At 43.4% G+C, this 13,765-nt stretch overlaps 1 protein-coding gene across 6 annotated transcripts in view; it reads left to right on the top strand.

The window, feature by feature from the left end:
* Window positions 1-13,765, top strand: part of Sox102F (transcription factor Sox102F) — a 160,000-nt gene that overhangs the window by 98,282 nt on the left and 47,953 nt on the right. The window contains exon 1 of one of the 6 annotated variants that reach the window (XM_034339918.2): window positions 1,105-2,540. The exons of the other annotated variants lie outside the window; for them this stretch is intronic. Coding sequence (XP_034195809.1) covers window positions 2,524-2,540 — 17 coding nt within the window. The 5' untranslated portion in view covers window positions 1,105-2,523. Of the gene's footprint in view, window positions 1-1,104; window positions 2,541-13,765 lie in introns of those variants that run through there. 6 annotated transcript variants of the gene reach the window in all.

Below are 13,765 nucleotides of genomic sequence, written 5' to 3'. Positions count from 1 at the left end.
AGAGAATAACATGCCAATGGAAAAATATAGAGCGACGAGCAATGGCGTATTCTGCGCACCTGCAGAGATTTCTACCTGAGCGAGCTGCAGGAGCCAGCGGCAGCGGAGGTGGAAGAAGCGATTCAGGGATGTGGGCGGACAGCTCGGCGACAACAATAAGCATTGTGATTTGCGCGGGTGTGCCTTGCTTCTCATTGGTCCGCTTCCACCACCTCCACGGCTCCGTCGTAGGGCCGTCACCGGCGGCCGGGGGTTGTGCCGCGACCGCCGCCTCCGACCGAAACAATAGACAATGCGCAGCACTACCATCGCCGCTCCTCATCCGATGGATTCGACTCTAATTTTACGGAAAATGACGTTGCTTTTCATTTGACAAATAGATGCGTCAATGCATTTCCATTTGCAAAATTTTAAAATTTCAATTGCATTGAAATGAAATCTTTATCCAAGTAGAGAAAAGCTTTTATTTCTAAATATGAATAATTTGCTGTGTTAGCAATCAGAAGTTATAGTTTCCGTATGTCATTTACATGCAACATTAACATAGTCACTCAACAACGTATTTCATCCATAATGCTTGATTCGTTCTCCTGATTAATCCAGAAAGCATGCGTTTATTCTACAAAGCAATGTATCTTTTAAATGTGACAATTACCGCGCTTCAAACAGAACGAAAACGTACGATCTGATCTACGTAGCATTACCAAGTACCGATGACAATCTCCAGGGTCCAGCGACACAGAAGCAGTGGCAGGAAATTGGTGTCGGCGATGCAACCTCCGGTAAACGGTACGCGTTACGTTGCCGACGTTCACCGTTCTCGCGTGCCACGTGACGCGAGTCGCTCGGTCTCTCCTCTATGGTGGGGAGAGAGACAGGGTGAGCAAAGAGATGAAAAGATGGAAAGAGAAACGAACAACTCGAAACACGGTAGCGCACGTTGCCCATCCACGTCGCTACTACTACGCCCAACTCCGGGTACCGCTACCACAACTTGCGTCCCCGGAAGGGGTTTAGTGCGGACGGTGGGGGTGAAGGGAAGAGGATCTCGGTAGCGCGGAACGGTGAACAGAGAAGGTTGAGGGGCGGGAGGGTGAAAAAGGGATATCGGCGGGCATACACAGGTGAACAAGAGGGATCCTCGCGAAAAACGAGACGACAACGGTAGCGACGCAACACGAAGACGTCGACGGGGACGTGGACGGTGGTAGTGGCGGTGACGAGAGCAAAAGCCCGAGACGAAGGCGTAGACGAGGACGAGGACGAGTACGAGGACGACGGTAACGGGTGGCGGCGGCGGTGGTGGTGGACCTGCTAGCGTCGGGCAGAACGCGCGCCTTGGCGTGGGTGTCGGAGGAAGAAGGCGGTACATACGGCTGAAAAGGGGCGTGGCAGCCGGTAGAACCCGCCGCCGCCGCCACCGCCGCCGCAGCCGCACGCCAGAACGAGCGCTGTCGAGCAACGGAGACGCGGTTCAAATGACCAACGGAGAAAGAGAGAGAGGTTTAGTGGGTAGGGAAGTTGGAACGAGAAACAGCTAATGGGTGGAAGGGAGAAGAAAGAGAGGGAGCGAGCGAGATAAGGCGGCGTGGAACGTCGACGGGAGCGTAGTATCGTATCAAGAAGGGGCAGTAGCGGCAGTGAACGACAGAGTCGGTGAGAGAGAGGCAGCTAGGCGGGTAACAAAAGCAAAAGAGAGAAGGAAAGAGCGTGAGAGACGGAGAGAATAGTAACGGGGAGCGAGAGTGGCGCAACGCGGGCGCCGAAGCAGCGCGCGGAGTGGCGCGGCGCACCGCGCCACGCCAGCCGCCAGGCAGCGCCGCCGAATCTCATCCCGTTCGGTCCTCGGGGGCTTCAGTCAGTCAGCCGACGCTCCGAGACGCGGTGATTATTCCCATTGTATGCCCGCTACTCGAGGGGGGGTTCCTTCCACCATTGACTCTCGTTTCCTCTCTCGCTCTCGCCCTCGCGGCCTACTGCTACTGCTGCTTCGGCTCACCGTCCTCGACACGTTCCAGAGTGGCGCGTTCTCGCGCGTTCCAGACCCGCGATAGTGTCGTACCGCGAAACGAAGCGAAGCGTCGGCGTCGCGATAGCCGTCCTACATCGCCGTTCTTACCTGCGTTTTACGCACGCGGGCCAAAAAGGATCTCCAGGTGTAAAGCGCGCGCGCGCCAGCGTCAACGCGGTCAACAGCTACGCCAACCTTCCAAGTCTTTCTGTGAGTGAGATCAACAACCATGACGTAGATCCGTGGTTACGATCGTTCAGAGTTTACAGTTCGCGATCGCGCTCGATCCGGAGTACCTCGAAGTCTCCTTCCAGTGATACGGAGCGCGGTGTACCTGCTGCATCAGTGACGACGACATCTGCGGCAAGTTGACGCTCCTTCTGACAGCCTCGGATCGTTGGTTTCGTTCAAGTGCCGGTTTTGTGCGGGGGTGTAATATCGTAATTGCGTGACAAGTGGCAGGAGAAACCGTCGAAGGGTAGTAGAAGCTACCAGCGCGCGAGCAGGATGATATGAGCACGCTTGGCAGGTGAGTGAGTAGCGCGAACACGTGACCGCGTTTACGACACGATTGGTGGAACGCCGACGGCGTGTACCAGTCACTTCTCTCCATTCCCCTCGATTCTGTCGTTACGAAAACAATTACGCGTACGCAATCGTTATCTCGTATCAATGATTTTTCCGTCGACATTTTTGGGAAGCAATCGCGATCGGTTATGTCGGCCGTTCGTCTTTAAAGAACACGCGGCTCAGCATTGTAGCGTAATCAGTGCAATACGTGAGCACAAACGATAACGTCAGCGACGATGAGCGCCGAGAAGACGAGGCGTGCACGCGTATACGTGTATTCCGTGGCTGCCAGACAGCCGTGTACACGCAGGGCCATGTGTTCCCGGAGAGAGGACGCAAAAGAGAAGGAGATCGGTAGAGAGAGTGACGGATCGAAAGATAGAGAGAGAGAGTTAGAGAGCGAGGGATAGAGTAGCGACGAAAGAGGGTGGCAGAGAAAGGGAGGGAGCATGAAATGCATCTGACCCAGTGACCCTTCCTATTGCCTGGCCCCTTCGTCTCTTCCCTCTTCCATCAGTTTCCATTTACTCCGCTCTTTCCTGTCGTGCCTTCTCCTATGCGACCCTCTCGAAAATCCCGGATGGATTCGTCTTTCTTACTCCGAGAAGAACGACCGAGACAACCACTTGACGCTCTACCGATCCTCCATCGCGAACGACGATGCGTCTTGAACCTTTTCTCAAAGGGGGTGGGAAACGAGTCCTGGGAAACAAAGTCGCCTTCGCCTGGAACGTGACCTGCCTGGCTTATTCTGCATCTGCAGGAAGTTATATTTTCTTGTAAAATCAATCAATAGGGGAGGGTTGTCATACTATTTATAAAATGTGATGTTTAGACGAGAAAAGGGTTGTCTGTTGGCTGGTGTTATTAACACGTGCACTGCCGCGTTGATCGCCGGTTACTGACAGCTCAAATCTCGTGTCATCGAATAATTAAAACTAATTTGACGTGTCATTAAAATTGTACCATTTGCGCAATGCGGCAAGTAAGCAGCTAAATTTGAAAAATGAATTTTTGCCATTACCGTGTTCGTTATTTTCCGATTATCGCGTATTTATTATTCAGCAAGTAGACTATAACGCTCAAGATTTAAAGTACTCGTTTGCGAAACGCTCAGCGTAAAACCTGCTCCGTTTCGACATCAAAGGGTAAAGCCTCTGGTTTGCATAAACAGAGGTGAACCGTGAGAGGGGTTGGCGATGGTATCAAGCTAAAGAGTCGCGGCCGGGATATATCTTTCAACAGGGCGGTAATTAAAATTAGGGTAATCGTATTTTTATTGTATCGCGTTGTGCGATCAATCATTTCACGTTGGGTACTCCGTCGAGCCGGGCAATCGGCGTTTCTCGCGACCCGCGAACAGATACAAATTAACTCGGTTATGTCTATAAATATCCGGTAAAATTTCACGAGAAGTGGCAGTAACGAGCAGCGAACGATTCTCCAGTCGCGTAGACCGGGGGAATGCAAGAAGAGGACACGTTAACACTCGCGGGGTTAGTTAGGCTAATTTTGCCCGGAATAAAACGCGCCACGATTGTTCCACGTCACATTGTCTCGGCGAACACAATGGTACCGGTGTGCCAGGAAGACAAACGAGTCGCGAATTCTCGAGTCTCGTCTCTGGGCTCTCGTATCAAGCCTGCAGAACTAGCCACGAGGCGTGCAACAATATTAGAATAGAAAACGTCACAGTGTGTCGTCCAATAGAGACGGTAGGGCAAGAAAGTTGCGTCGTACGTACACGTTGGAACAATAACGAATCCCGAAAATAGAGCCTTGCGGAACGAGTTGCGAACCGAGCCATTAGAAGAGCAAAATTGAACGCTCGAATTGGTCGACGATGTACACAAGTGCCAAAAGAAATAAGAACGGCACAGAATATGAATTCCATGTGAAACACGATGGAAAAGATTAAGATTGCTAAGATAATTTATCCTTATTTATCTACCGGTACCATTCATTCTTTGTGTTATCTTAGTCCAGTCTTATAATAACTATTGTGTCTCTGCTTTTGGGAAAGAGTGGACAGAGACAGTAGTGAAAGTCGACGAAATTATAGTACCGAGAAGAGCATTTCTGGGTGTCATTAACTCTTTGCGTTCTTCCGTTGTTTGAGAGAATCCTGCTGTTGAAACATTGTCCAGACGATGGCGAACAAATTGAGCGCAACTCCTTTCGTGTGAACTAATCGGGAACGAGAGGGTTGTTGAAAGATTAACACGTTGGATGTCACTGTGAAAATCACTGCACGTAATACGACACTGTATAATTACAATATGATTGTAACAATTACTTTCGCGTACGCGTAGTTTTATTTTTCAATTTAAATTTTCCATTTTTCATCTTGACAATTATTCATAATAGTCAACTATTTCTATTGTTTAATACATATTCTTCTAAACACTGCGCTTCTTTACGCCCTTCAGGTAACTAAACGATCTCCTTATTCGGAATTAGACGAAGGAGTTCGTAAGGTAATCTATGAATGATATAAAGTTCAGGAGCAAACTTATTCTTCTTTTTTTGCCATCCTCATCAATAATGACTCTTCAACTATTCAAACGAGCACGCGTATCGCTTTTCGACTTTGTCACCTGCTCGTTCGCCAAAGTGAAAAAAAAAGGTAAGCGCGTTTCTTTACATAACGATTCGTGATAAAAAGAGGCTTGGAAAAAAGAAGGGAAAAAATCAAATGAATACACAGGGACAGACTTTGTTATCGAAACTCGTCTACATATATTTCCATATTCTTTACATCTTTGCGATCGACTCGTATAATAAACACGTCGAATGGGTTATCGATTGCCGGAATTATGATCTGATCAATAATCAAAAACGAGATACCTGTAAAAAAAAGCGTGAAATGATAGTGTTACATTGTAACAGAATTACATTGTAAATTACCAAGATGATTATCCTCGTTTTCTAAAACTCGATGATACGCGTTATTTTTATTTCGTGTCAGAAGTATCGCGCATAAACGCCATGATAATGCTCTTCGACGGACACAATCTAATCGCAAGACTGTTACATAATAATTATAATGGCATTATTGAGCGTTGTGCCTCAGATATGCCTTCGTTTTGAAATAAGTTACGCGAACAGTTCGAGAGAATCGTCGCGTTGTTTGATTTCTTGTTGAAAAGCGCGAATTTTCGTTCTGTTTTTAAACATCGCGTTCAAACCCTTTGATGAAAAGAAAAAGTTAAAAGAAACATAATTTTTTCATACTATGAACGACACTGTTTCTTGTGTAACAGTTAACTGTCGTAAATGAAACATGATGGTTGGAACTGTTAAATCATTTTTTGTTTTTTTATGAATTTGATTGTTTCACATTGTCTCTTTCGAATAAATCTATGAGCCACAGCAAATTTTTTTCACCCTATTTGAATTGCAAAAGTGAAACAAGATACACTTTGATCCCAATTGAAAGATCTATTAATTACAATGGCGTACATTAATGCCTGCCGCTTTTTCTCAAAGTATTACTTGCTTATAATTAGATAATCGTACGCAAAGCGAATTATAAATGGTAAATGTAAATATCGCCAGTATAAAATGTAATCGCCATGCAGTTGTGTGGATTGCAGTGACATAGTCCAACCTCTTTTTGTTGGTGCAATTTGCTTAGCATTTGTAATGATAGCAAAATTGATACTTTGTATTGAACACAATTTATCTTTGCAACATTGATTCAGCTACTTGAGGAGAATTCGAAACTTGCGTTTTGTTGAGCAACGGTGTAATTTCGAATGATAGACCACTTTACAATTACAGATGGGATGTTGAAATTTCAATGCGTAATATCTAAATTCGAGAATGTATACATTAGCTCTACAATTTTCTAACATTCTTGCATACGATGTATCAGTGATCACGTAAAAGGATAATACGTTAATTACCTTGGGGGTCACCTGTAATCAACGTTTCTAATTCTATATAATCGAATAATTAGTAAGAAGATCAAATATCGGGAAGAAACTTTAAATAATGTTAATAGATTATAGAGCATCTAGAGGTTTAACCCTTGAACAGCGGAGCCAAGGTCAATCGTGACCCAAACTTACAAAATATATATAAGAGTAATATTTTAAAGTTAAATCTATAATTTTCAAACGAAAGGGAAATAACTTTTAAAGGAACAGGGTACAATTTAGAAGGTGAAAATAATACAAAGTACAAAATAAAATTAAAATTGTGTCTCTCTCCGTGGTCCGCCGTCCGAGGATTAAGTATAAAAATTAAGTAATAAATATCTTTGATAATAAAAATTAAGCTGCTAAACAAATCAACAAAGATGCACGAATTTCAAAGTGTTAAAACATGAGATATTGAACACCAAATTTAGACAAAAATTCAACGATAACATGGTCCAGGGTGTACAATATCTTTAAAAAGAACGCATGCGCCAATGTTACGCAAATTTTCTAGTAACAATATGTGTAAACATTAAAGATACAGAGTCCTATCTTTATTACATACGCGAGGCCGGATAAAAAGCATTCTTTTGGCAAAAAATAAAAGAAAATGTTTTACGAACGCACATACAAATGGCTTCTACTGATAAACGTACTTGGATAATCGTTCTACCGAATTGTACGTGATTTCGCCTCTTTCGCCTTGGATTTGCGCGTGACGAGCAAAGGGTGAGCACGCGCGTAGCTGTGCGCTTCACTCGCTTGAAAACGAAACGCAAAGGGCTCGTTCAAGGGTCACTGAGGCTCGATGCATCGATGCACCTTGTCCAACGCGGTACCATACTTGACTTTGATCGGTTCAGAAAATTGTTTCGCCGAGAAAAAGCGTCGTTTCTATTTATCTGCTTGTGACCGGCTATAAAATTGATATTATTCGACGACGATTGTTTAATAAGAACTTCTATGCACCAAACAGTATAACGAGAAAGATCGTATCCTTTATTATTACTAAATTAAATTAAATTATATTAAATAAGTAAGAGTTATACAGAAAAAAAGTTATTCGTTTGGTACATAACAACGTGTCTTGACAAAAATGTTAATAACGGTTTAACATTTTAATAGACCGTATGAATGAATTGCTAATACCTTCATTAACCAAGCTGTTTGCGTGGTCTTCGGCCGATTTTTTCATCGTTTCACAATTTTTTCACTCGATTCGAACAAATTACAAAGTAACATTGATAGCCGTCTCGAGCGGTTACGTCAGTAGTCAAGAACGAGCGAAAACGAGACGAAGATTCGATAATCGTGGCTGGTTAGATCGTTCCTCTTCTCATACTTTTTTTCTTTTTTTCGCTTTGCCAGCGACGGTTCTAACGAATATCCGAGGGTGGTTAAAAAGTATCGATGCGGCTAATTAGCCGCGAAAACAACGTGGAACTTTTCGATGCCTGATGCCGGGAAAAGGTTTGTCGCCGGTGCTCCAATTACGATGCTTTCGCCAGATCGATGGATACGCAATCGTTAGTTTTTTCCAGGAATAAAAAAAAGCGACCATATGAAAAGGAAATGGATTTTCAACCTGCAATCACGGTTTCCGTTTCAGTTTCCGTCCTCGCGGTGGCGATATATCGCGGAGGACAAATAATTATTGACCCCTTTACGGATACGCAAACGATCGAGTTATTTTCTGCGAAATATTCTAGCTATTCAAACGTTGCGGAATTTGGAATTGATTCCACGGTTGGCCGAGTGAAAGATTCTTGAAATATAATTGACGATACAAGTTGAAGTTTACACGATTATAAATCACGATAAGCCTCGGATGTAACGTACGAACACATTGCTGACGATGCACAACAATAGAATAATGCTTTTGATAGTTTATGCCCGGGCACGGACAATTGCGCATGGGAGCAGGTTGTCATCGAGAAATCGCACGATCTTTTCTCAGAATGTAATGAGGTAAGAGAGGCCGATTACACTATAATCGTCGTGCTCGTTGTGCCGTTACAACTGAACAACCGCCACAATATCCTATCGTGACAAAGAAACTGAACGAGAATGTCGGTGTAGGATTGTGATACCGTAGTATCAGTGAGAGTCTTTGTGCCTCTGATCAAGCTGACTAGAGCGGTACGCTAGAGAAACTTTGGAATTATTTATCGAAAGGACGAATTTGGTTTTAACGAATTTACATTTATTCTAATTCGGTGCATTTTTAATTCATATCTGTGCTCGAATGTTTTCTGTTCAAATATCAAAATTTCTATTACAATTTGAAAAAGTAATATACGATTACCTATATAAAGGCTATAAAATTAGCAAATATTTTAATAATTATCGACAATTCATAATAGCTATTAGGAAATCTGAATTCTGACACTTATAAGCGCCGGTCAAACGATTTCTCTATGCGTGTCCAACAAAATTTTCCTATCACGTTCGTCTGCCATTTATAACTTCATTTCTGGACCCATTCAAAGATTCCCATAAATTCCGCTGCACCTGTATGCGTTCGTAGACCGATCCATGGGATTAAGTAATAAAGACCCCGATAAACTGACCCGGGTGTCATAAATATCCTTTAACGTTATCCTGCTACTGGACGCGATCCGATTAAAAGGCTAAGTGTTTCAGAGTTACGACACCGAGTCGGTTGTGATGTGGAACAACGGGTTAGGTTTAAAAATAAACGAAATAATGTACTGCAGCAGGGAAAACAGATGTCGGTTTTCAGGCTCGGGAATAGTGACTTCCAAATGCATGCGGCGCCTAAATATCATTTATCGTTGGCCGTTTTACCAACATCGTCTAACAACCATGATTTCTCACTGTCGCTTTTCTTCTCTCAGCGAACGTATCGTCTGTGAATTTGTGAAAAATCACAAACTAAAAGTCTGACCGCAAGATACCATGAATAGAAATGTTTTTCGAACGTTTGCCAAAGTAAAACGTTAATTCATTTTCTTTCTTTTCTTGCAATGGAAAGGGGTGGGTTAAATTGGCATTAATATTAGAAAAATGTTCCCATTAATATTCTGACAATTCATACTAATGTTATTCTCCATAAATTTAGTATTGGCTAATATAATCGGGTACCACCTTCTTTTGAATACTTGTACGTGACCAAAATATGAACAACGTGGAGTGTTATGGAAAGTATTTAAACAATTGATACGTTAAAACGAACGAAAGCGTGGCAAAGCAGGCGTACGTCAAAGTAGAAAGAAACGAGACTGCACGTGAATAGAAGCACTCGAGAAAAGTTTAAGTCACTCTCTCGAAATCGTAAGACTGTCTCCATTGCAGACCCACGGTAAGGACAAGAGACTGTACGCGAGAAGACCCGAAAGAACGCGCTCTTATTCGCTTAAAACGTTCAATTGAAAGCTGAAAATTCCTGAAAATTTTCAAATTCTTCATCTCTCACGAGACATTAACGACATCCTGACGTTCTTCAAGAAGCTTTCCCGTCGTTTCATGGAAACTCGAAACCAATTTTCCAGCAACGTGGAAAACTAGGCTTAGCACGCGAGTAACTGCAAGCAAAGCGCAAGGTACCGAGCTGTCCGAGGGTAAATATACAAAAACAATCGAACGGAAATACTTAAACGCGAAACGGCTCCACGTGCAACGGCGAAAGAGAAGAGTGGCGGAAAAGGAAAGGAGAAGTGTTGACGGTGAAACGACAAGGGAAGGAGAACGAGAGAAAATTTTAGGCATTGCGAGAGAGCATCGATGGGAACAAAGCGGACAGCATCTGGAACGCGTTAGTGTTCTCCGTAACAACCGCCCCCGTCTTTTCGGAGTTCCCGCCAGCACCCATACCATGCCTGCACCCACGAGAAACGTGGCCCTCGCGAGACAGATTCGAAAGAGAAGGAAAATTCATCGCTGTCGAAACAGCCACGTGCGTGGTACCACAAATGAATATCTTCATGAGACATCCGTTTGTCCAAACGTTCCATGGAGAGAGAACAAAGACTCTATCGCTAAATAGCACTTAACAAAACTCTTCAACATTATTATGGTACCTTAAAAATTATTTCAACAGGAATTAGCTAAAGGAAGCTTCCTTCTTGTATTATTAGAAAACAGTGGCACAATTTTGATTTTTTTCTTTCTCATCTATTGTACGTATAGCTTCTTTGGATCACACAAGCGTACGAAGAAGAAGAAGAAGCTGAGCTAGTACAGAGGACAGGAGGCAACCGGGCTAAGATTCGAGCAACTTGACACTGAACACATGGCCCCACTTCTCGAGCCCACACTCGGCCAGAAGACCCTCCGGTCTCTTCTTGTTCGCCCTTCTTTCCTGCCCTCCCTCGAGCTTTAGTCGGTTTCCTTCACTTTTGTTCAACGTGTCCCAATGCCGTTTCTTTCTTCGCCACTCGTACGATTTCGTGGCCCCGCATACCGATGCCCGCGAGACCGATTGTTCCTCTGCGATCCGATCCGATTCGTCTTTGCGTTTCCACCAAATGCTCTCTTTGGTAAACGATTACGCGGGCTGGATACGTTGTGACACAGTTTCTTTTCCTTTTTTTTTTAATTTTCAATGAGTTGGATGGATGATGATAGGTTTAGAATGATAGCAAATGTAATTTTATGTAATAGCTTTATTTCGATTTCAAGGTTTAAAATTCGAAATATTTTAATTAAAATTATAGGCAAAACGACGCGTTGCAAAAATCTGGTTCCTCCGATCGAAGGAAAAGTACAGTTCGTCTATGTTTCATCGACGAGAGGTCAGGTCATTCTTCTCGCTATTCGCGCAATCGATTGTACGCTATCAATCGCGCGCAACATTTTTCATTATCATCCATTAATGTTACACGGTGTTGCTCGTATATACAGGGGGATCCGAAAACAAACGAACAATTTTTCGTAAGTCTTACGTAAATCTAAGACACTTTCACTTATCTATCCAAAGTACTTACTTATACTTTCATTCATGAATTTTGCAAACAGCAATAAAATGGAGTGTTGCAAAATTTTACGAAGACGAATACCGTATCAAAGTTTAAAGATTAAATCGACGATTTTTCAAGCAGTAATCTTGACCGAGTGCTATCTACAGAAAACTAAGAGCGCAGTTTTTGATACGAAAGTATTAAGATATATATTGTAATGTAGATAACCTTAGCCTTCATTTATTAGATCAGCAAAAGTCAAACTTAGTTCAATCAACTATACTCTTACGAGAAGAAACAGCGATTTGCTGCTTTAAAATAAAAATCGGTTTCGATTTGTGTTAGAACGCATGCACGTCCTATCGACGCTTGTTTATGATTCGCCATTGTGATTCATTAATCAAGTCACGATTTCGCGAATTAATCTCTCGTTCGTTGATTGATACGCTGACAGAAGGCGCCATTGCGTGCTTTTATCCATGTCCACGAAAAATTAGAAAAGGGAAAAAAAGAAAAAGAAATAGAACATACGCGCTCGGCTATGAATCTTCGGACAAATCGCGTTGAGATAAACTCGTCTGTCGATGCAACGCGTTTGTAAAACGATTTCAAAACTAACAAACGACGGACAAACTTGCTTTTGTTGTCTATTCGTATCGAACGTCATAAAAAGCATTTTTACGTAATGCGAGCTACTTCACCGTGACCGTTCGAACATGTTTCCTTCTCTCCTTCTATCTCTTTGTAGATTTAATTGAAGCCTGTGGATCTTGGTTACGCGTTTATCGCGTGATCGTTAATCCCATTTGTTTTATTAAACAGGAAATGAGCTCATTGTTGTCGATTTAATTGTTCAGAGAACAAATAGAGTCTGCAAAACGAATTATTTAACGTGTTAATATATCAGCATTGAATACAGGGTGTCTTAAACAGCTATAAAAAATAGAAACAATGTCATTAGGCCAAATTAAATGGTACCATTTCCACTTTTTTAAATATAACTGCATATTCTTTCTACATCAATCGATTTTTTGAAACATTTTTCATAAAAAAGTAATTCGTAGGAGGACCTTGATCTACAACTATTAAAGTAATTAAAATACTCTTAGAAATCGAAGGATATTTTTCAAATGCTACACAAGTAGCACAGAAGTTGCTTTTAACTAATACAGAATTCACCGCACGAGCATTTACTCTTTCCCCATTAAAATAACAAAAGATCATTCGCGGATCGGCGTAACGAAATTACCAAAATTTCTTCGTCTCTTCCTATCGAAGCGTGGAAGGAACAAAGGCCGGCATCGAAAGAAAGACGACTATAATAAACGTCGAAAGAAGCAGAGAAACGCGAGGAAGGCGGAAAATAAAAGGCGTCGAAAGCGTGAAATGTCGCGGGCTGCCGCGTGATCCAGCGATTTTTCAAGCTGCTCGTCTCTCCGCCGGTTGCCGCATGTGTCAGCATAGAAATAAGGAATTTCAACGGTTCGAAACGGTCCACGGTGGCGCGGAGAGGAAAACGCGGCCGGTGGAAAAGTCGTAGATAGCAGCGGCACAGGAAGGGAAAAAATTGGACGAGGAAGGGCTCGAAGGGCGGAGAGGAGACCGCGGAGGTCCGCTGATAACGTATTCTCGGTAGAAGGAAGAAGACTGACGGAAGATTGCTTTTACAGCGGCCGACAGCGCTCGCGTTGTCGGTTCCTGTGAATGTGTTCCTCTTCTCTCGTCTCTGTTCGCATCTGCGTTTCTCTGTCGTCTCGTCGTCGTGAAAACCACGAGGAACCCGGTCTGGGACAGCTTCGGGGTGCTTGGTTAGTCTCTGATAGCGTCGCGACGACACGGACGTGGGTGGTGGTGGTGGTTAGCCGGTGTGCGTTACCCACGATCCACTGTGTGTGGGTGTGGTCCGCGCCCGCTCATACATAAACAAGAGATCGGCCGACGCGGCTTCAAAAGAAGAGACGCTAGCTGGGGCTCCATTATGTAGAGCATATCCCACGGCGGTCCTATAAAGAATACTAACGATATGGCTTTCTCTGCTCGACAAGGTTTTTCTCGTTTCTTCGGTTCGCTTGTCTCCGTTTGAGAACCACTGAACAAGGCTACCTCCTTGGAAAAACCACCCTTCCGTCAAGAAACACACTTAGTTTACTTTTTCCTGGTTTCAACCGTGCTTTTCATTTTCATTTTTTTTTTTTTTAACAGCATTCCCTTGCTCGTTGTTTTTCGAAGATGCATTTATAGAATGGAATTCATCTTTTGAATCTCTTTATTTTCCACGGTTCCTCGATATTTCTATATATGATCTCGATTAAGCACGCGTAAACGCGTCGATTCTCGTCATC

This window comes from Osmia lignaria, chromosome 10, assembly GCF_051020975.1.
Source record: "Osmia lignaria lignaria isolate PbOS001 chromosome 10, iyOsmLign1, whole genome shotgun sequence".
In the NCBI taxonomy this organism is placed as follows: Eukaryota; Metazoa; Arthropoda; class Insecta; order Hymenoptera; family Megachilidae; genus Osmia; species Osmia lignaria.
Note: the sequence above shows the minus strand (reverse complement) of the source record. Positions and strands in the feature narration are given on the sequence as shown.